The sequence below is a fragment of the Oenanthe melanoleuca genome, chromosome 2, assembly GCF_029582105.1.
Source record: "Oenanthe melanoleuca isolate GR-GAL-2019-014 chromosome 2, OMel1.0, whole genome shotgun sequence".
In the NCBI taxonomy this organism is placed as follows: domain Eukaryota; kingdom Metazoa; phylum Chordata; class Aves; order Passeriformes; family Muscicapidae; genus Oenanthe; species Oenanthe melanoleuca.
The window spans coordinates 126,145,312-126,168,749 of record NC_079335.1 but is presented as its reverse complement, the minus strand read 5'-3'; the positions used below and the strand labels follow the sequence as shown (position 1 = coordinate 126,168,749).

The following is a 23,438-nucleotide window of genomic DNA, read 5'->3' as shown; positions in this document are numbered from 1 at the left end:
TGCCCAGCCTTTAAATTTACTTGTGCAAATGGTCCAGTACATGTTTTATTTTGTTTACACCGAGCTATGACCACAACACAGAGATAAACAATACAGATTGGCCCTAGATAATCATGGATCTGCCATTTCCAGGGCTGCCCAGACATATGGGGGTCATAGCAGCTGTGTCACAATTCTCTTTACCTCTGTCGTAAAAATACACAACTGGCCCATGTCAGTGGAGGAGAGAAGTTAGGACACAAAGTATAGAATTGCAAGGGTAAATATTTATTCATGCACATGAGGTGTACCAGCCAACACGGGGCACCTTTACACAGGTTCTTTTAGCCTTCATAAATTTAGGTACAACACAATTTGACTAATCACTGACACCCACGCTGCTGATTAGCAATCTTAGTATAACTTTGCAAAGCAACTGTATTTTTGCAGGATTCTTGCTGCTTGTCTGCTGATCCAGATGTCCCTGGAGCCAGTCTTGCCACTTATCTATGATACAAGATGACACTGAGAGGGTTTCAAAGACTTGTCAGAGAGGTGGGATGCTGGTGGTTATCTTGGTTGTCCAGGCATTTCCTTCATCCTTCATGGACAGCTCTAATTTTCCAGGAAGCAAAGGCCAGGTGGTACTTTAGTACTTTAGTCTGTTTTACTGAACCATGAACAACACTACAGTGTCCAGCAAAATACATTGCATTACATGTACATGAACTAACATATATACTTGCTAAATTTCACACTGGAAAGACTGACATACAATTATTAGGGAATGGAGTTTTTGCAACAATTCCCCGATGTGCTGCAGCTGCAGACAGGCAGTGGAAAGGCACTTGGGCTGGTCGTGTCCCTGGTGCAGAGGCATTCTCTGCTTTGCCCTTTTCCCTTGTGCCGGCACAGGAGACGGGCCCCGTGTGTCACCCCTTTGCCCGATTAGACTGTCCTGCTGAAGCAGCCCACACCTTTACACGGGCCCATCAAAGCTCGTGGAGGATCTGTTGTCACCTCACGGACTACGAGCCTCGTGCACTGACCACAAATCGTGGGGCTCTGAAATGAGAAATCAGCCGCGGGGTCCCACAGCCGCGGCCTGTGCGGGCCCTGCCCTCGCCCTCGGGCCGCCTCAGAGGCGCGGCCGCCTTTGTTCCCGGTGCTGCCGCGTTTCCAGAGCCGTTTTACACACCACTTTTTTTGTACTGAGCCAGTCGCCAGAAGATGGCAGCACACGATAAAATATCCCTGCATTTTGGTCCCAGCTATTGCCCGCGAAGATGTGTCCCTCCCTTGCTCTTAGAGCAAGGTTTTTATTCACTGCAGCAAAAGCGGTGGGCTACAAACCGCTTGTGCTCAATTCACGTAGTTTTTAAACCGTCGGGTTTATAGCACCAGCTAGAAAACAATTTGTTCTTTAAAGAATGTTGAAGTTTGGTGACAATTGAAGCCGGAGTAGTGCCAAGGAAGCAGGAGCCAGGAACACAGGCTGGCCAGCTCCAGGGTGTGGGGCTTTGAAATCAGCGAATTGTTTGGGCTGGAAGGGACCTATTAAATGTCATCCAGTTCCAACCCCTCCACCATGGGCAGGGACACCTTCCACTAGAACAAAGCCCCATCCACCCTGGCCTTGGGCATCTGCTGGCGTGGGACCTGGCAGCAGCCAGCCCTGTCTTCACAGAAGGGCTAACAAGAAAAATAATAAATCTCTTTCAACAGATAAAGGGTTGGATTGCTGTAAAGTCTTCACGGTTACATCTAAAGCACCCAACCAGTCACCGATGCACAATATTCTGTGGGTAAAGCCGGAGCAGCATGTGGCTCCATGGGAAAGTGGCCGTACCACATTGCCACCTCCTGAGGCACACCCGGTGGGTTAGGTCTGGCTGGATTTGCAGAGCACACAGCATATTTTCACAGCATTTCAGTCATCATAGAATCACAGAATCATGCAATGGCCTGAGTTGGAAGGGACTTCAGAGATCATCTATTTCCAACACCATCACCATGGGCAGGTTTCTCACAGCCCCATCCTTGAATACTTCTATAAATGGGGCATCTACAACTTCTTTGGGCAACCTGTTCCAGTGCCTCACCACTGTCACAGTAAAGAATTTTTTCCTAATACCTAATTTAACCCTGTTGTCTTTCAGTGTGAAGGCATGCCTCCGTGTCCTGTCACTACGTGCTCTTGTGAAAAGTCCCTCTTCATTTCTCTTGTAGGCTCCCTTCAGGTACTGCAAAGCTTCAAAAAGGTCATCCCAAAGCCTTTTCTTCTCCAGGCTGAAACAAATCCTTTTTTCCAGGGTGTTAGTGAGGTCTTTGGAAGACTTGAGTACTTCTCCCAGCTCTGCTGTGTCTGTGGAACTCTTTATTTGAGGTGGCAGAAGATTTTCCTATGAGTTCTAAAGTTAAGTGTAGAAAATTCTTTGTTCTTACTAGTACTTATGGGATTACCTGACCTGACATGCCAGCTCTTTTTTCCCCATAAGTAATACTCAAAAAGGCATGAGTCCTAGTGTGGTACAATGATTTAGAAGTAATCCTTATTAAGTAATGACATTTTTAATGTATTTTGAGACTTACTGAAATATGAACAAAATCCAAGTATTTTCCATTTTAGCAACAAAATATATTAAAATAGTTAAAGTCTTAGGAAGCCATAGCTTCTTCAGATTTTGTAATTGTTGTCTGGAACACTTAATCTCATATACTTTCAGAAGACTTGGAATTTCTAAAAATACACTGGGAATGCTGATCTGTCAGGTAAACAGTCTGGACAAATTTGAAGAGAAACTGGTATACTCAGTGCTGTCTGTGCTGAAATGTGAACATTCTATTAAATTATTAATTTCTTCCATGTTCTAAATGACATTTCATTAATGACACTTGACTATATAAAATAGCAGGATAGTAGGAAAGTAACTCACTTTTTAACCTTCATATGCAAGAGGCTGAAGTGATTCTTATTCTGAACCTTCATGTAAACTTGGACAATTGTGACCATTCATAAAGAAACATGCACTATAATAGTTTTACATATATTGCATACAAATAACTGATTTTTGCTAGAAATTAATCTTCTTTGGTACCTCAAATATCAAGTGCCAATTTGAAGCTTCAGGGTCACTTAACTAATTAGCTGTATTACTTGCAATCTAACTTAAATTACTTTCCTTGATATATTATACCTGCAGAATAAATTATTAATCTCACAAAACTACTTAGCTAGAGTCTTGTCTCTTCCTAGTTACGATATCTTCATCAAAGCAACAAATAGCAAAGCATTTCTTTTAATTAATTAAATTATAAGGAATTAACCCAAATATGCATCCAAAAAGATATGCGGAGCTTACAGTTAGTCAAACTAGAAGCTGTACAATTCCAGCATTCAGAAAAGAGACACACCTCTCCAGGAGGTCTGTGTTTTAACACTTTTGTATTAATTATTTTACTGTATTTTCAGCAAGATTAAAAATGTTTGTTTTTGAAAACAAGACAAATACTTTTGTGTGCTCGATTTGATTGTGTCTGAAACATGCTAGCAAGCCCACAATTATTCAAATATTAAGTGAATGCCTGGATCTTACACATGGAAAGCTTTAGTGTCTGATTTCTTTTGTCACCTCTTATAACAAAATATACTTTCATTTAGAAAAAAAAATGCTTGCTGTACAGACATTTGGTAGGACGGTGGTTGCAATGGTTAATATAGATTTGTCTAACTTCATAGCTGCAGATAGGGGATAAAAATTACATTTTTTTCTGATTCTTTCTTCTTGTATGGGAACATTTCATTTTCATCCTCAGTGCCTGTTTTTTCATAGGCTTTGGTACTTCCATTTAGAAATATATATAAAAGAATAGAAATTTTAGCTGTTACATAGGAACTTGATTCTAAAATATTCATCAGTTGCCTCATTTAATAATTTTTCATACTGCTATGCCTCACCAGGGATTTTCAAAAGAAAACAGATACAAAGACACAGAAAAAAACAACAACAAAAGCACTCATGCTTTTAAAAGCATGTCTTCCTTACATCTCTAGCTTACCTACTTTTTAACCACCAAGCCTCACTGTTCTGTAATGGCATCTGTTCTGCTCTGCTTTGAAGGAGAGAACATTTGTCTCTTTCTAAAACACAAGCTGGTCCTAACATCAATAACACACCTAAATATCCCTGAAGCAAAAGTTTTTATAACATGCAGTCAGACTAGCTGAATACAATAGACCGAGTTCTACCTGAAATTTAACTTCCACTTGCTAACAGCCAGTTAACATAAATAGGCAATCGTCCCTCAGCAGTACCTACAATGGGTCTGTGAAATCGGGAACCTTACATATTTTACCTGAATCACCTATCTGTTCAAGCAAGCCAACCAAGCAGCACTCCAGGAGAGTCCAGTGCCAAGGCTCAGTGCAGCTGCAGAGCAGATGGTAGCAGACAGATCCGTCACAACAGACTGTGACAAAGTAAGTTGGCACAGGTAAGCTAGTCATTAAGTTAACTTTATATTCTTTGTGCCAGCTCACACTGAGGTGGAGGTAAATCTGTTTGGTTCCCATGCACTATGACAGGTATGCACTAAGGCATTTCTGTACTGGCAGTACCATCTGCCATAGAACTCCCACTAGTTCTATGGGACCTTCACCATCCTCAGCTCTCAGATAGAGGTGCCTCTTTATTTTCACACTTGATCCATTTAATGTTCACTATAATAAAAAGTGTTATCCCACCAGGTAGGTTTTGTACAGCAGGTCAAGAGCCACAGCAGAACTGTTGGACATACTATTAGTGATGAAAGACAGGTCTTAGCAAACACCCCATTGTCTCTGATGGGCAATATGATTTGTCTTTAGGTGAGAACACTCGGTGGAAATTGCAGGAGGAATGATTTGGATGTTCATATAATCAATCCATTGCAGAGATGGGGGAGTTGTGGTGATTGCTATCAGCCTGCATAATCTATAAAATGTTGCTTAAGACTCGGCCAGCTGAGTGAACTGGTATCCCAAGGTTGCAGGCAAATCCCCAGCCCCACAGGGACACCTGCAGGATATGTCCAGCCCTAAGACATGAAACACTCACTTTTGGGTGGGTGAGTAAATGTGCTAAGATCTGGCAAAACACAAAGATAAAATCCTGAAGTAGCTACATAGGTGCTTTGTAATTCTGAATTCTCTAAGGCCAAAGACTGTAAACCTGTTCATTTGTAGCCACTATATTATATCCTTTTATACCTGCTTATATTATATACTGCATTGACAACATTTCAATGCTGTATTAGCAATAAATCATCAGAATAATCCACATAATCAGTGTCAAATTTCTCATGCCTGACCAAGAGTCTTCTCTCTATCACTCTGCCACACATACACATAAGAAGTTCATATCCAGTAACAGCAGGACTACTCCTTTACAAATTATATTGACTAAATACAAACATTTAAAAAAATATTAAAAAATTAAGAATTAAAGTTTAAAATTAAACACTAGAAAGTGGCAGGGTCATTGTATTGGTGCTAGGAAAACATCTGACTGCTGTCAGGTATTTCTTCTTACAAGATGGGTCAGGGAATCTTATGTGATCCATATAGGAGTATTTCATTCTAATATGTACATTTATTGAAGAAAATAGATTAGACTTAGATGGTATTGTTATTAAAAGGCATTGCTGAAGTTATGACACCTGAGAATACACAATATCTGTGCTCCTTATCTGTTGGAAGAGTTGTATCATCATCTTATGCCTATGCTATTTTTAAAATTTTTGCATATTATTTGCACATGTGATTTATCAGCAGCATGTTGTGATCTGACAGCCCTCTGATTCTGGCTTCAGTGGACTGTGACAGAATATGATAGAACTTTGCGATTATCACACATGGTCTTTAGGCTTCATCTTTTGGCTTCACAGTCCACCAAAGCACCACAATGACAGTCACTAGGCATACATTCTCTGAACAGTGAATAAAGGAATCAGAAGAGGTAGGAAGAATGTGGAGTTTCATTGTTAGAGAAAATGCTGTAGATGAAGAAGCCTTTGTCCTTGTCCACAGACAAACACAACTAAAAATTAAATCTCATATTCGAAGCTGGTTCAGTGCCATTTTGTATGTGAATATCTTTCACTAATAAATTCAATTCTAAATAAAAATAATTCTAGGCCAAAACACCAGTTCTTCCTGTTTTAGAGAATGTCTGATCTGTATTTCTTACCTTGTTAATCTGTTTCACTTCACTTATGCTGTCAAAAGCAGTTTACATGTTTAACTTATGTTAATTCGATGAGTGTTGGAGTTATTCAGCACCGTCTTATATTCTTGGGCAAGTGAACATTATTAGAAAATTCTGAGAATTAAGCAAACAAGATGAATACCTTTCTGTAACTGAAAGTTTAATTGGCTAACCAAGTTGTGAATTCCAGACAGCTTCCTCTGCATGAATGATAAAATAGGAACTAAAATAGCTGAAGTAGGAAATCATACTCTATGGGTTTGGGCTTTTTTTCCTTAGGAGAGAAAGTCCTGTTTTTCCAATATGGATATTATAATTGGATGTGGAAATATAATTCCTTGAGATATTCTATCTAGTGGCAATTTCCACAGCATTCTATTATAGTTAGTCAGTATGGTTTTTATAACTTTCATAGTCATGAATTAGGTATTAAGCTAAAATCCAATAGAATTGCATGGATATAAGTCTGTAAATAAAAGGAAAATTAGGCTTATCAATTCTTAGCAATATTCAAGAACCCATTTAATTATTGGATTTGAGAAGTTAGTAATTATCTTCTAAATGGGATATTTACTGATAAGTTATTAAGTTATCAAAGTGTCATGAATGTGTGAAATTTTACTGACATCTGATAGCTAGTTCTACAGCAGGGGCCTCTAACAGAGGAATGTCACTGACACAGAAAAGGTGGTTTATTTTTTCCTTAGGGGTCTCTGGGCCTTTGTAGTTGCTGGGAAAAAAACTTCTATTTGTACAGGCTTTGAGGAGGTACTTAATTTTACTGACTTAGGAACATATTTTTAAGAAATGAACTCATTTATGTTCCTATAAAAATCATTCTTCTTGAATTAATTCTTCTCATTTTCATTTGCTGCTTTCCTCTATAACAGCATTTTCCCGTAGTTCAGGGGCAAAGTGTGAGAACTTTAACTGAAACATATGGCTTGCTTCAAATATGAAACAACAGGTAATGCAGATATTTTTTAATTCCCTATGATGGATTGTGTTTTCTCTTTACATAAATGGTATACATTCCTTTTTGACTAAAGGTTGAGAATATTTTTGTAGACACAAAAATGCACATTACTTGTATCTATTAACTAATTATTTCAGACTTTTCCATGAAACGTAATGGAGGAGGAAAGGAAAATCCTTTAAAATATCAGATTGTAGGTTTAGTTTACTTTGCTAGTAATATGGGTGTTTTGTTGCTAGAATTTTGTTGCTAGGATACCTAATTGACTTTTTAAAACACTTGTTCCTGGTCAGTAATACTGTGCAAACAATGCTCTCTCTCTCTTTTTTTTTTTTTTTTTTTTTTTTGGGCATAACCAGTTTTTGCTGGAAAATTCAAGCAAGGAAAAATGTGTACTAGAGGACACACGTTCAAAAGATCAGCAAAGCTGAGATCTAAATTAATTCAGAAAGATTTTGAAATTTGCATTTAGTAAAGCATGATTCCAAATGCAGAATAAGGAGTCTGTTCACATTGCAGCTGGTACACGTTCCTCGGAAGCCTTTCTTCTTCCTTTGTGTGCAAGTCTGTGCCATCCATCGCACCATCACAAACGGAACCCACCTCAGGGGGAACTGAAAGAAAAAGCACAATAGGACCACGTGATAGAAACTGCTATTAGCCTTTCAAGGCACACATTAAGTAGACTATTAAGCGATCTCAGAATATTGCTTTGTATTTGCTGAGGTATAGAAACGGTATGAGCATTTAATTGCCACGTGCCATATTCCCCATTGTGCTTTTAACACACTTCTTCCAGCCCGTCTGGCACGGTAGGTAAGTAATTTTAACAGGGGGCTACACATCCTTTGTTGTCATCCTTACACAGTCTGCGGCACGCGTCGGGAAGCTCGCTGTATTGCTAAGCCTTAGATCGAGCTGTAGGATCCCTGCAATTGTGTGAGCAGCGCGCAAGAGCAGGACAACACCTGGGAAATCAGAACTGTCAGAATTAGCCTTCTAGCCAAACACACGGGATCACACACGGCGGGGCAGCAGAGCCGGGCGCTGCCCGTTCAGAGCCCCGTGCCGCAGCCCAGCGAGTACCGCGCGTCCCGGCGCTGCTGTTCTTTTGTGGGCAGCGGGACCCCCGCCTCTGCCCGCAGGGCGCGGGGGTGTGGACGGGGGTGGGGAGGGGGGTGTGCCCACCGCTGCTGGCCGCGCCCGCTGCCCCGGCCACGCCGCTGCCCTGCAGGGTCAGACCGCTCCTCCGGGAGCGGCTCCGCGGGACTCGGCGGCAGCCGGGCGGGCGGGGGTCGCCGGCGGGGGGGGCAGAGGCGCCGGGAGCGGCCGCGGCTCGGGGAGGAGGAGCCGCCGGCGGCGGGAGGAGGAGCGGGCGGCCACACGTCACTTTCCCCGGCCGCGTGTTTACGTGGAGCTGAAGATGGCGGCGCCGGTGGCCCCGCCACGGCAGCTGTCGTCGCCGTGAGGCGGGACGGGACCGGACCGGACAGCGAGCGTGTGCGCCCCGGCTGAGGGGAGGGCGCGGGCGAGCCCCTCCTCCTGCTGCCGGTAACACCCTGCTCTCCCGCACAGACGCCATGGAGGATGAGGAGCGGCTGAAGAAGCTGGAGGCTGGGAAAGCCAAGGTAGGAGGAGGCGGCGGTGGCGTGGAGGGTAAACGGCGGGGTGAGGGCGGTGGGAGGCTGTCAGCGGGGCCGCGCCGAGCCGTGCGGTGCGGCGGCGGAGCGGGGCTGCGGCAGGGGCTTGGCGCGGGGCCCCGCCGCGAACAAAGCCGCGGGCGGAGGAGGCGCTTTGTGCCGCCCGCCCCGCGCTCCCCCGCCCGCCGGGGGCCGGGCTGCGCTCCCGGCCGGGCGGTGGGTGCCGCCGCCCGGCCACACCGGCACCTGGCGCGCCACAGGTGCCCGTCACGAGGCCGGACGGTGACAGCCCGCCGCGGCCCGGGCAGAGGAAGAACCAAGGAGGAAGAGGAGCGTTAACCTCATTACCCTTCGCAGCCGAGGCGCGAATCCCGTTTACCTCATAAGCCTGGGAAACCCTGTGAACCTTTAAGGAAGTTTATGGAAGGACAGCTGTTCCTCAGGATGGAGCTGATGCTGGGAGAGGTTCGGAGGCCAGGATTAGCGGTGCCTCCGGCGGCGCGGCGCGGTGCCGGCGGGCCGGGAATGCCGTGAGTCACCCGCGGGACCCCGGCGGTGCCCGCAGCCGGCACCGCCTCTGCCTGTCAGGCGGCTCCTTAGCTGCTCTGCGGGCTAACCCTGCGGGCTAATCGGGGAGCTTAGCATTTTACTCTAAGCACGGCTCAGTACACACCGGCGGCACAGCATTTCGCCTTCTGGGCAGCAGACTAGACTACGCTTCAGGAGGACCTCTTTTTAACTTCAAAGAAAGCTTTGGTGTGGTCAACGAGATAAGCTAATTAATGGCATTTAGATAAAATTAGTGTTTTGGCGTTAGGTATCATTTGTTTTCTTCCTGTAGTCATAGCTAAATGATAAGAGTTCAGAAGTTGGTCAGTCATTCATACTAAAGATATGCAGGTAACTTGGCAGGAGCTAATAGTAAAGGCAAAACGAAGACAAGCTAAATATGAAACTATGAAGCATCTTTGTCTTATTTATGCAAACTACGGAAAAGTTCATCTGCAAAGTATTGAGATATTTTGAGGTATTTTGTAGAGGTATTTTGCGGTATTAGTAGAATCTTCTTAACTTAATGTGTTTCTGTTTAGGATAAAATGTCTGTTGGGAAAATCTCCTAGATGGAGTTGTATGCTTATACAGAGAAACCTGTTCCTTAAAAGCTTAGTGCAAGGAGTGGTGTTGGCACAACTCTATGCAGTACTCATAAAAGGCAGTGGGACAAATTAGATCCTGGTGGCAGTAATTCTGTCGCAGATTGGCTAATTCTTTTGCAGAAAATTAGAAAGTAGTTCACAAAGAAAATGGTTGGAATATATTTGCCAGTATTATCAATCACAATGAAGAGTTTAGATTTTTCTGCTCTTGTTGGCCCGGGATTAACACAGAAAAGTAATGACAGTTACTGAAAATTGAACCAAAAGCCAGGACTCTAGCAGGAATTCAGTGGCTTCCTTCAAATTTTGAAAAAAGACATGTACACTTTACTAATTTATTCTGTAATATAAGAGTACTGTCATAACTTTCACTATTCTAGTTTTTTGTCTAAAACCTAATGCCATTCTTGTAACTATTTGCCTGAAGACCTTAGTATTCTGTGCTTTTAAATGTCCCCTGTGTGATTCAAGTCATTACCACTCTTCAAAGCTAAACATGGTTTACGTGAAAAGGGACTATAAAAGCAGTGTGAGTTTTTTCAGACATTTTGTTTGTGTTCTGTGTTGCATTTATTCCCTTTTTAAAATGTGAATGTAAAAATGTGTTGTATAGTGGAGATTAGGTCACAGTCTTTCAGTGACAAATGTTACTGATAAAAGCAGAAAAGAAGAAATTGTGTTAGCAGAGAATGGAAGGAGTTGCTCCTGCAGCTGCTTTTCTCTTTTTCAAACACATTCACAGTAGTGTAATCAATGCATCTCCTAAAATTGCTTGACTCCAATGGATATTTTCTGCAAACCACAGCAACAAGCATCCAAAAAACTTTTGAGCTTTATCACTTGAGAGTTATTTAAATAAAATACCTGAGGAAATGTGCCGAAGTATGTTGTTACTGTGCCAAAAAGTACAGGTATTGCTATACTGCAGATGCCTGAAACCAACCACCTGAAATTACAAACTTTAAGTAAGGTATTCCATAAACTGCAGGATGAATGCAGGTAATTGGGAGTCTGGTAAAAGAGCCTAGTAGATGCTATGAAACTGGCTGGTACATTGCTAACAGTGGAGTTATTCACAATTGAGACCTGAATTCTTGTTTGGTTTGGGTTGGTTTTATTCTTGTAAAGTAGGCACTGCTAAATTTCAGTGTCTGCATATTAAAATATATGAACTTTCTTGTAAAGCAACTATTTTGTTGTTGTTTTCTAATATCAAGTAGGCAAATGTGGCATTTGATTTTGTGTGAATTTATCTACAATGGAACTTTTTCTTGATGTCTTCTAAGACACTGTCCCCCCACACAGACTTTTTACAAGGAAGTGTATTAAAAGTGGATTTTCTGCAAATTCATTTTCTTCTGCGTCCTTCTTTCTTGTTAATGGAAATGAGAAGCTGCATTGTGAATCTTACCTTTATTGAATGGTGCCAAGTGTACTCAAGCCTGGCAGAATAGGTCTCAGTGTGAACGTGCAGCCTTTGCCAATACATAATTTGAAAACTGGAGTAAAAAGTCTTGATGGAGACTCACCAATATTCATGTGTACCTGCTGATTTTCAGAGACTATACCAAATCTGCATTATGAAGCAGTTGGCACCACATGTGGTTGTTCTGTCTGTTACAATCCCACAAAGGCAAGGGAGATGCAAAGTTAAACCCAGTAAATTACATGCTCCTTTTTCCAGACTTGTAGTCATTACTTTTCTTTTGCTGTGAGGTAAATCTGCTGCATATTAATCCAGCCTCTATAAATGTCTGTCTCCCTTCCATTGAAATGATCTCTCAGTTCCTCTGTAGAACTCCCTTCTCTCCCTAATTTTATCTTATCTCATCATGTCATTATGGTGAAGCAAGAAGAGTGTTTGTTAGAAAGGCCAGTTAAGGCAAACAGTGTTGACTGTGATGGAAAGCGGGAGGGAGAAGATGTGCGCCAGCAGCAGAAATATAGATTCATGCTATTAGGCTGATCAGTGCCCTAAAACACAGTAACGTTAGAAATCCATCAGATTTGTTCTCTGCCTTGCTGAGGGGATTCTGAAATATTGTTGATGGCTTGAGTTAGTGAATATGTATCCAGTCTTAAAAAAAGACTACAGAGGATGGTGGTTGAAAATCTAGATATGGCATACTACATGTGTGCATCAGTTTGCTTGGAAAGCTCATCTAACATTAAAGAGGGACTGTTTATGGGTTGGGTATTTTAGTTTAATGTATATTTTTAGCAGCTTGGTAGCTGGCTTTTCTTATTAGGATGCGGCACTGTCTTGTTCAGCTTTCAAAACTACAGAGAGTAGTTTGCTAACTTCAGAATAAAAACACAGGTTCTTGGATTCCCTTGTCAGAAAGTGGCTGAGGGTATTTTGATGTAAAGCTTTTGAAATTTATAAAAAATATTTCAATTTCTATGCACACACAAACACACATGAAAGGCACAGCTATTATAACTGGCAAAATTGAGATGAAGCTATCAATAGCAAGTTTTATGGAATGATCCATTTTACAGTACTGAAATTTAGTTAGCAAAGTAATTTAAGTAAGTAAAATTTAAGTAAGTGTTTAAATTTCTAATGAGCAAATGGTACTCCTTAGCTGTATGCTTGTTTTTCCTGTGGGAGGGGTGGACAAGGGAAAGATACCAATACACTTTGTGAATTCTCTTGAGTTGGTCTAGGATTTCAGGTCTAATGTTAAAAAATACATAATTTAGTGTTTTGTTTTTCAAAGCTTTTATGAATGTTTGAAATACATTGTTGTGGTGTTCTAAGAAATGATGTAATCGTTGGAGAACCTGAAGAAGTCAGTGAGTTGGTTTGGTTTAAACACTTGAGAACAGATCTGTTTGATCTATACCAGAAAATCATTGACCAGATGGAGCAGTGATGTTGATTGGGGATGCTCTAATGGCTCTCAGTGGACAAGTATTACAGGTTGTATAACTAATTTGGCAAGTTATCTTCACAAATTGAATAGTCAAAAGAAATAATTGCATATTTTGTCATCTGGTCATGCATGTAAATATTTCAGATGACTGAAGATGAAAATTATATGTATTATTAAGATAGCATTGTCTAAGAGTCTGGGAATGTTTACTGTTTGCATTGTTATGCCTTTCTTTTTTGATGGGATAAAAAGATTTTCCTCACTCATCTCTAGCCTCTTTGGACTGAGTAGTTTTGGAAGTCTCAAGGAAGGGTGTTTATACATTGGGTTTTTTTGAAATAAAACACTCAAGCAAACATGGAATAGTTATGTGACTCAGTGATTAAAGCTCTAATTTAAATCCCCCAGAAGAGCTCAAAGTATAGATTGTGTGTAAAACACAGACCTTTTAAACTCCCTGTAATTTACCTGAAGTGGAAAAAATAGCAGTATCTCAGTGGTTATTAAAGTGTTTTTCATAACTGAAGTCACAGATCACGGAATGTTCTGGGTTGAAAGGGACCTACAAGGATCATCAAGTTCAACTCCTAAGTGATTTAAGACAGTTACCTATGGGGATTGAGCCCACAGCCTTGGTGCTATCAGCAACATGCTCTAACCAACTGAGCTAATTTAAGGGTCAGCCAAATTAAATAGATTTAAAACTTACGTGTCATTAAATAGCCGGGCTACTAAGACATCATCTTTTTTTCTTTCAAGTTTAGACTGTTCGTTTTGTTTATCCTGTCCACGTCCAATAACTTGATCAAAAATAAGCAGAATAATGGAAAGAAGAATATACTTTTCAGTCTGCATTTTCCTACTCTGCTTTTCTCTTAAAAAAAGTCGTATTTGCTATATCACAAATTGCTGATTTCATCATAAAACCCTTGTCATTGTGGTCACTCTTCATAAATTATGGACAGAAGAAGCTTTTTGAGTTAAAAGTTCACAGCATGGCAGTGGTGCTTTGTCTATATCAGAAGATGCTGGTGTGTATTAATGGACAAGAGTGGAAGTAACTGGATCTTTTGAGAGTTTCCTGGGAAGGTGTTGGAAAGCTTTGGCTCGAGACTACAGTGACACTATGAAAAAATACTATGATGAACAGTTTATGTGAAGGATAAATAACCCTTCAAATTTTTCTTGCATATGAAGACCTCAGAAATCTGTATCAAGTTCCTAGGTGTTCTTTTATTGTATTGCAGAGCTGTTTCTTTTTCTAGGTCCTTCTGAACTTGTGGGGTTTGACTTCATTTACAGGCTTCAGTCTGCTTGCTTCTATGCATCTCTGTGAATTTAAAATGGAAATAATAGAAGATATGTGCAATCACATGTGTATATTTTGTTTATGAACATGAGTAAGTTTAAAAGCTTACTTTTGTGTTGCAGAGAAAATCACAGATATAAGGGCTGAGCATTGCCCTGGAGAGAACACATGTGGTTTTAAAACTTTTTTGAGTAAAGGAAGATAACAGGACAGAAATTGAGTAGAGGTGAGAAAGGAACAAGGGGTTAGGTATTCAGCTTGTTGTGCATGCATTTATTTTTGTTCAAAACAATGGATATCTATGTTGTATTGTAGAAAAAGAATTAATATACATTTGAGATATATTCTGTCTAGATAATTGATTGCTAATGGGGTGGTCATAAGCTTGGATGAGAGATCAAATGGAAATCTATGAAACCATTTTCAAGACACATTGTATGCCTAGTAGCAGAAAAATTGGTATGACTAGTTTAATTTTTCTTTTGAGGATAATAAGACCACCAGCTCATTACAGTTTACTCTGTTCTCTTTTTGTTTTGAAAAAATAAAAAGGAAGTTTAATTTTTTTGTGATGTGTTCAATTTTTTTGTGGACTCTTATTGAGTATTTGTTTAAAAAAAAAAGGTAGGATTTCAACTATCTTTTAAATTGAAAATACTGGAAGTCTTCCTGTTTCTGAGTGTGGTTTTTCTTTTTCATATTATTGTTTTGATCTCCATTTCCCTTATTCCAGAGATCTGTTCTTGCTTTTGATACAGGACTTGATTATTAGTTTTAGGTGTTATTATCAATGTACCTTTTTGTTCAAATGTTTAAAGTAGCTCTTTGCTTTCCAATAGTGGTGCAAGGTACAACAAGCTGTAATTTAGACTTGTTTTCTTCTGTGAATGCAGAGAAGTATCACTTCAAAATAACCTTTGTTCTTTTGCCCGTTTAGAGAGAATTGTTCTTTAATCCAAAACACTAATGAATTTCACAAAAATAGAGAAATAAGTCAACACTGTATTAGTAGCACTGTGAAGGCAAGAAGTGGCGTTGTAAAAATGCAATTTAAAATGTTTTCTTGTTACTTGTGTAAGGAGAAGGAATTGCAGAAGAGAAAGCACAAAGTTGCTCTTTGCATACTTTCAAGATTTTCTTCATTTTAGCTCTAGTCTCTCCCTCATTTCTGTGGTCTTCTTTCCAACAACTTATTTACTTAGTAGGTGTGTTGCAATAGCAAAACAAAGATGACTGCAACATTTGTTTCCCTGTTATAACCAGAATCTAGAATAAAGTTTGTATGTTGGTACTTATCTGGCAATAAACTTGATCTTCACCACTAATTAATTTTAAAAGACTTTCAGTAAAGTGTATCTTCTACTCCACAGAAATTGGACTTTTTGGTATATGTAGGTGTTGCCAGAAAATCCTGTATTTTTTTCCTGACAGGAAATAACCAATCAACTAGGTGCTTTTAAATATTGATATCCAAAGGTATAACTGTAGAATAATACAGGGTTACTCTAGCATCTTAGAGTTTGGAATAGTGAAAAATGAAAATGAGGACAAAAGGAAATAAGGTATCTGAAGTAGATCCAACTTTGTTGAACTACTTTATATTACAATATAAAATTATATACTAGTAACACAGTTGGGAATCCTAATTTAGGGTCTGAAAGCTCTGACTTGAATATCTGCCCCACAGAGAGAGGTTTGAAGGTATTTCTGTGTATTTGTTTCAAAATAATTTTGTTTCTGATACAAGCTAGCAAGTCACTTTGAATATGGACTGATAAATGTATCACAGTTCAACAAAACACAGTTGATAATTGCAGTCTTTTAACTGCTTTGCTGGAACATAAATAGTTCTTGAAAGTTATGTTGATGAGACTCCTGTCCATTGACTGCAGAGAGTAGGGCACACCCTATTGTGTTGATAGTTCTGGTGTTCCTGTTTATTAAAGGAAACCTTAATCTTCATTTTCCTGTGATTTCTTGAGAAGCCAACATTTCATAACTACTTTTACTACAACCAGAAAAGACTGAGCAATTAATAATTCTACAGCAAAAATAAAAATATTCCAATTTTTTAGAATTCTTAGTTTCTTGTAAGTATGGAATGAGTTTTCCTGCTTCTCTCCTCTTCTAAAAGGGAGCCCCAGCAAGCTTCCATATGGAACAAATTCAATAGTTATCAACTGGGCAAAGGAATGTGAGACTCTAGATACCAAATACTAAGTTCCGAGTAGTGAGGGAGTGATCAAATCCCAGTTATAACAACACTGAGTTGTAGCATCATGGCAAAACAAAGCAAAGGTAGTGTATTGGACTATGCTTCTAAATCTCAGAACATGAAGAAATTTTAAAATTCTTTACAATAGAAGATAATGTTAAAGAGAATATATAAAATTTTTTTTTTATATTTTTAGAGGAAAGCCTAGATTTGATGAAAACTGCACTGCCGTGGCAAAATTACAGCATATCTCTAAAACCATAATAGCAACCAAACCCCAAGAAGATTGATGGAGTTCAAGAGGTGGAGTAGATGGGATTCTGGGACTGAACATGTTTCTGTGCAAATATTGATAAAGCAGGTGTTCCAGAAAATAAGCAGAGTAAGTTGCATAACAATTTATTCAAATCTGAGTTCAGTGGTAGGCTGTGATTTGATAGAAGAGGTTATCCCTTAATCCTGGCTTTGTTTGCTGACCTTTTTACTTGTCATTAAACTCTTCTCTGTGAAGAAACCTCCAGTATCCAACCACAAAACAAGGGGAAAATATTTAGGTACTTCTGAATCCATTTAGGTTGTCTAAGGGAGGTAACTGGTTTAACATAAAGCCCCATATATTTGCATATTCATGGAATCCACAGAATGACAAGATCATCGAGTCCAGCCCGTCAACTAGGCCATGGCACCAAGTGCCATATCCAGTCTTTTTTTAAATGCATCCAGGGATGGTGACTCCACCACCTCCCTGGGCAGACCATTCCAGTACTTTAATACTTTTCCATGAAAAACTTTTTCTTAATATCCAACCCGTATCTCCCCTGGCACAGCTTGAGACTGTGTCCTCTCATTCTGTCAGTTGCTGCCTGGTGGAAGAGACCAATCCCCGCCTGACCACAAACACCTTTCAGGGAGCTGTAGAGAGTGTAAGGTCACCCTGAGTCTCCTTTTCTCCAGGATAAACACCCCCAGCTCCCTCAGTTCCTCACAGGGTTTGTGTTCCAAGCCCCTCACCAGCCTTGTTGCCTCCTCTGGACACACTCAAGTGTCTCAAAGTCCTTCCTAAACTGAGGGGACAGAACTGGACACAGCACTCAAGGTGTGGCCTCAGCAGTGCTGAGTAGAGGGGAAGAATGACTTCCCTGCTCCTGCTGGCCACACTGTTCCTGATACAGGCCAGGGGCCATTGGCCTTGGCCACCAGGGCACACTGCTGGCTCATGTTCAGCCAGCTGCTGACCAGTGCCCCCAGGTCCCTTCCTGCCTGGGCACTGTCCAGCCACACCATGCCCAGTCTATAGCATTGCAGGGGGTTATTGTGGCCAAAATGCAGGACTCAGCACCTGGTATTGTTAAACTTCATCTTATTGGACTCTGCCCATCCATCCAACCATTCCAGGTCTCTGCAGAGCCCTCCTCCCTTCCAACAGGTCAACACACGCTTCCAGTTTAGTGTCATCTGCAAATTTACTGATGAAAGACTCAATACCCTCATCCATGTCATCAGTGAAGATACTGAAAAGGACTGGCCCCAGCACACATCCCTGGGGGACACCACCACTCTCTGGGCCCAAAATCCAGCAAAGGGTGCTCCTTTCCTAGCCATGGACTGCCAGCTTTTCCAGGAGTGTGCTGTGGCAGACAGTGTCAAAGGCCTTGCTGAAATCCAGGTACACAACATCCACAGCCTTTCCCATCCCCCAGGTGGGTCACCTGGTCATAAAAGGAGATCAGGTTGGTAAAACATGACCTACCCTCCTAAACCCACACTGGCTGGGTCTGATATCCTGGCCATTCTGTAAGTTCTGTGTGATGCCACTCAGTATAAACTGTTCCGTTACCTTACCAGGTGCTGAGGTCAGACTAATTGTCTATAGTTACCAGGATCCTCCTTCCTACCCTTTCTATGAATGGGTGTCATATTAGCCAGCCTCCAGTCATCTGGAACCTCAAAACTAACCCAGGACTGATGGTAAATGATGGAGAGGAGAGTGGCTTCACAAACTCATCTGCCAGCTCCCTCATCACCCTGGGATGGATCCCATCTGGTCTCATAGATTTATGAACATCTAAGCTGCTCAGCAGTTCTCTGACTGCCTCCTCCTGGATAACAGGGGGACCATTCTGCTCCCTGACACCATCTGCCAACCTAGGAGGACAGTTGTCCTGAGGACAAGCTGTTTTCCCGCTAAACACTGAGAAAAGAATGTGTTAAGCACATCTGCCTTCTCCTCATCTGCAGTTACTAATTTCCCTGCCTCATCCAACAAGGAACAAAGGCTAGACTTACCCTTCCTTTTATCATTAATATCTTTGTAAAAGCATTTTTTATTATCTTTTACAGAAGTCGCCATTTTTAGTTCAAACAGAGCTTTGGCCTCCCTAATTTTTTCCCTACATGCTCTAGCAGCTCCCTTCAATACTTCTTGAGAGACTTGACCCTCCTTCCAAAGATGATACATCCTCTTTTTATTCCTAAGTTCCTCCAAAACGTCCTTGCCCATCCAGGCTGGACATTTGCCTTGTCGACTCGCCTTTCTACACATAGGGACAGTTTGTTCCGGAGCTCTCAAGATCTTTGTTTTGAAGCATATCCACCTTTCCTGAACTCCTTAGTTTTTAAGGGCTGCTTCCCAAGGAACTCTGTGAATAAGTCTCCTAAATAGGCCAAAGCCTGCCCTCCAGAAGTCCAATGAACAAGTCCTATTGATATTGATATTCCTCCAGATTTCACCAAATACCGAAAACTCACTATGCCCCAAGCGACCTCCAACCACCACATTTCCCACCAGCCCATCTCTATTTGCAAACAACAGATCTAGCATAGCCCTTCCCCTGGTGGGCTCACCCACCAGCTGCATCAAAAAGTTCTCCTCCACACACTCTAAAAACTTCCTGGACTGCCTTTTTTTAGCTGTATTATGTTCTCAGCAGATGTCTGGCAAGTTGCAGTCGCCTACAAGAACAAGGGTTGATGATCCTGAAACATTATGTGGCTGCTTATAGAATAAGTTGTCCACCTTTTTTTAGTTGGGTGGATGATAAGAGACTCCTAGTAGGGTGTCAGCCTTGTTAGCCTTGCCCTTAATTCTTAGCCACAGGCATTCAACATCATCATTTCAATACCTATGGCATCAAAAGCTCCCTAGTATAAAGGGCCACCCCTCTTCCTCTTCTCCCTTTCCTGTCTCTTCTGAAGAGCTTGTAGCTATCTATTGCAGATACACATCTATTCAATAGATATTGTGAATATGTATTTTCAATTAAAAGATATCTAGGAGAAATGTCTTACTATAACAGGTAACTCTCAATAACAATGATAAGAAAAGTCTTGGTCTGTTCAGTAGTATGATGTCTGAGCTAGCCTAGTTTGCTGTGTTAGAAGGAAGGGATGTCCTGATACAAGACTCCTTAAAGATGGATGTGTTAGATTTTCTTCATTATTTGGAATATATTCCAGGAATTCAATTTAGCTTTCTTTAAAAAAAAAACCAACAAAACCAAGACTCCACAGACAAGTGCAGTTTTGTGAGCATTATCAATGTCTTTGTGAGCTTCCTTTTCTCATGATTCAGCAGCGTGTAAAAAGTGATAAAAAGCCTGTCAAAGTAGTACAAGCCTGTCAAGCATTGCACACTGAGCATGAAATTCATGCAGTTGGTTCTTCCCTTATGTCTGTTCTGCTCCTGGCAGAGCTGTCTCTCTCTCACAAGCTGCAGTTTGTGGGCTTTATGCTCACTCTGTCCGTTCATTGCCAGACGTGCCACATGGTGGGAATTAATGTAAAAGTGATATCAACAAGGTGAGAAAATAGTGAAGCACAACTGAGTTTGACTTGTTCTATAGTATTTACAGTTTACTAAAAAAGAAAAGAATCAAAACCACAAACATTTCTTAAAATGCAAATTTAACTTTTGTTTAGTTACTGTACAGATTTGAAGCATGGAGATGGCTAGAATGCATATGAATAATCACTTAAAAATATATTGAAATTTTCCAGGATTTCTGCTTTTGAACATGAAACACAGTGTTCCTGAAAAGATTGTATTGACAACTGGATGGAAGTCATCACTTGTGTTTGTTAACAAGGAATGACTACCAGATCCTGCTTAGCTTGAACTGAATTTAAACAATTGATGTGTATCTGAAAAGATGATTATCTTGTTGCCAGAGATGTAACCTCTCAGATTCTCTGCCAGTTGGTGCTTGTCAAGTTGAAAAAAAATATAATCTTGTGTTGGTTATTAATAAAGTCTTGTTTAGACTTTCTGTTCATTAGACATTTCTGTTAATGAGAAATTAAAAGCAAACACAACTCTTGAGATCTTGCTGTGCCTTTATATGTTCTCTCTACCTGTTGGGTTTTACTTCTCTCAGTTTTTGATCTTTAAATATCTCTGTCATAGCTACATTTTTTACTAAAGAGGGCACTGTCGAGAGGAAAAATGTAGATCTATTCTACATAAACGCAACTAAATAGTTTCCTATTAGGATGAAAAAGTTAAATTTACATGAATCAGGGTGATGTAAACAGTACGTAGAGACTTAAAGTAAATCAATAGTATAGATTTTTTCTAACATCCAAGAATGCTTTCATCAGCCCTTCTCAGCCAATATCTAATAAACTCTTCTTCCTCATTTGGTATAATAACTAAGTGTTACAATGCAGGAGGAAGGAAAAATACGCATTGTTGGGCAGTGCAGGAGTTCTGCTGATCAGGAAAAACATGCGGTGGGGTGCAGCCCCTTTCTTGAAAGCATCAGCAAAAATGACAAATGCAAGTTTTCTTGCATTAGCTACCTAGAGAAGTCTGGACAAAGCCTCTTCAGATATACAGATTCTCTTCATGCAGTTCTTTATCATGTGTTGCAGTATCATTCCATCTTTAAAGCCCTGTGCTCTAGAAATGGTAGTTTTTTAAAGCTGACTGATTAGAATTTGCAGATGACTATTTGCAGTGTATTGTGGAAGAAGGAACTATGGGAACTGGAATGGAGTATTGATTATGATCCCACAGGATGTAGTAGTTGCCTGACTACAATTTTCTGTAGATGAGTCAGGATTTTTGTTGTAGGATTCTAATCAGTATTCATGATTTTTGTGAAACAGTTGATTATCCCCAACCTTGGCCCCCTGGAAGCCACATTGATGCATGATAATACACTGTAACCATGGCTGCAGTTATCCTGCAGTTATCAGTAAGGCTCTACATGTACTCATTAGGGAGTCTCAAAAGGCTGGCAAAGACTGCTCTTTAAATAAAACAGACTTCTTTGAATGAATTGTCCACATTAAGGTCCTTGAGGATCTGCACAACTGTTAATAGAAGACCCCCTTTAGATAACTAGGGCTGATCCGACAGAACTTACTCAAAGTATTAAGGATTTTTGATGCCATGTGACATCATCTTATAAGCAAACTAAAGACTTGGTTAAGGTACAATCATCATTTTATGTTACAAATGAATAGAAAATTTGACTGTGATATTTGTTTTAATGGCTTACTCTCAAAGTAGGTGGTCATTCAGTCTTCTGCAAAGCCTATGTCACTCAGTATTTACATATTAGCAGTGGAAAGAATGTGTGGTTGTATGAGACAGTAATAAACTTAAGTGGGTGGCAAACATGGTGAAGAGGCTTAGCCTTCAAAATAATCTGGTGCAAAAGAATGTGGAAGTAACGCTCAAGGATTTTTTTGCCTCTTTGTGGTAAGGACTGTCCTTGGGCTTTTCAAGTCCCTGAGTTTAATGGCAGAATTGGAGGGCTGAAGTATTATCCACTGTGCAGGTCAAGCTGGGGACCACTTAAGCAATTTTGATGTATAACCATTTATGGGACTGAGTACAATGCGTCCCAGCATCCTGCAGAAGCTGGGTGCTATCATTACAAGGCTATTTCCTTGCTCATCTTTGAAAGGTCATTGCCTTCAGGGATTTCAAATGAAGCAGGAGGAAAAAAGCAAACATCAGCTTCGTATTCAAGGAGGGTGGGAAGGAGTATCGAGATCTATAAGCTGGTCAGCCTGGCTGTGTTGTGTGTGAAGAAGATGGAACAGATCTTCCTGGAACCTTCCCGTTCAGACTGTGGATCGGAATTTATCAAGGACAAGTTAACTGTCCTCTGTGATAAACCAAATGTCTCAGTAGATGGGAGAGAATAGTGGATGTTGTTTACCTTGACTTTAGGAAGACATTTGATGTGATCTCTTAGAGGCTGTTTGTACAAACTGGAGATAGGTGGCTTGGATAGGTGGTCTGCAAGGTGGGCAGAAAATTAGCTGGACTGCTCTGCTCAGATTGCTGAAGCCAAGTCCAGCTGGTGGTAAGTAGTGTTCTTCAGGTGTGCATTTGGATATTTTGTAAATGACCTGCAGAATTGGAGGGAGTGTGCCTTCTGCATGCTCACAGATAGGAAGAGGTTAATGAATTGAGGCACAGGGCTTCTTATCAGAGACACTGACAGTCTGAAAGGACAGGCTGGCAGAAAACTCATGAAGTCTTAGCAGCATGAAAGATCGTAGAGGAAAGTTCACACACTTTCCCATTGGCAGAAAGGAGGAATTTTTAATTTCCATTTCATTACGGGGTTGTAAAAGTAGCCTACAGAAAGTTGCAGTGACTGAAGGAAAGAGATGATAGTGTGATCCACTCTGAAGTCAGGAAGGGATCCTGCATTTCTCAGTAGTGGCCAGCACTGTTGTTTACATATCCTGAAAACAGGAGGGGGACCCCAATATTGATTTCTGCCTACAGTCCTGATTTTGGAGTATTTTTGTTCTCATGACTTCTTTAAGCCAAATTGTGCTTTTCTAATGTGTTCAGCTTGGATATGTAATTTTCCTGGGTTTTATCTGAAAAAAGGTAAGAGTAACTTGAGGAACAGAATAATATTATTTTGTCCTGGGCAATAATGGACTGATGTGAACAAATACTCATTGAGAAATTAAGGGGACCTAGAAGCCCACAGAGCTCTGTTTTACTTCTCTCCTGCTCCTCCCCATGTAAATGTTTCATTGAAGCATATATTGGGGTGGTGGGAGAAT

At 40.7% G+C, this 23,438-nt stretch overlaps 1 protein-coding gene across 6 annotated transcripts in view; it reads left to right on the top strand.

Moving 5' to 3' along the window:
- Positions 1-8,571: 8,571 nt before the first annotated feature.
- AKAP9 (A-kinase anchoring protein 9) overlaps positions 8,572-23,438 on the top strand; it is a 105,729-nt gene continuing 90,862 nt past the window's right edge. For 4 of the 6 annotated variants that reach the window (XM_056486066.1, XM_056486062.1, XM_056486064.1 and 1 more), the window contains exon 1: positions 8,572-8,828. In XM_056486066.1, the coding sequence (XP_056342041.1) occupies positions 8,781-8,828 (48 nt within the window). In that variant the 5' untranslated portion in view covers positions 8,572-8,780. The remainder of the gene's footprint in view (positions 8,829-23,438) is intronic. The other 2 variants (XM_056486067.1, XM_056486065.1) reach the window with 1 other exon arrangement.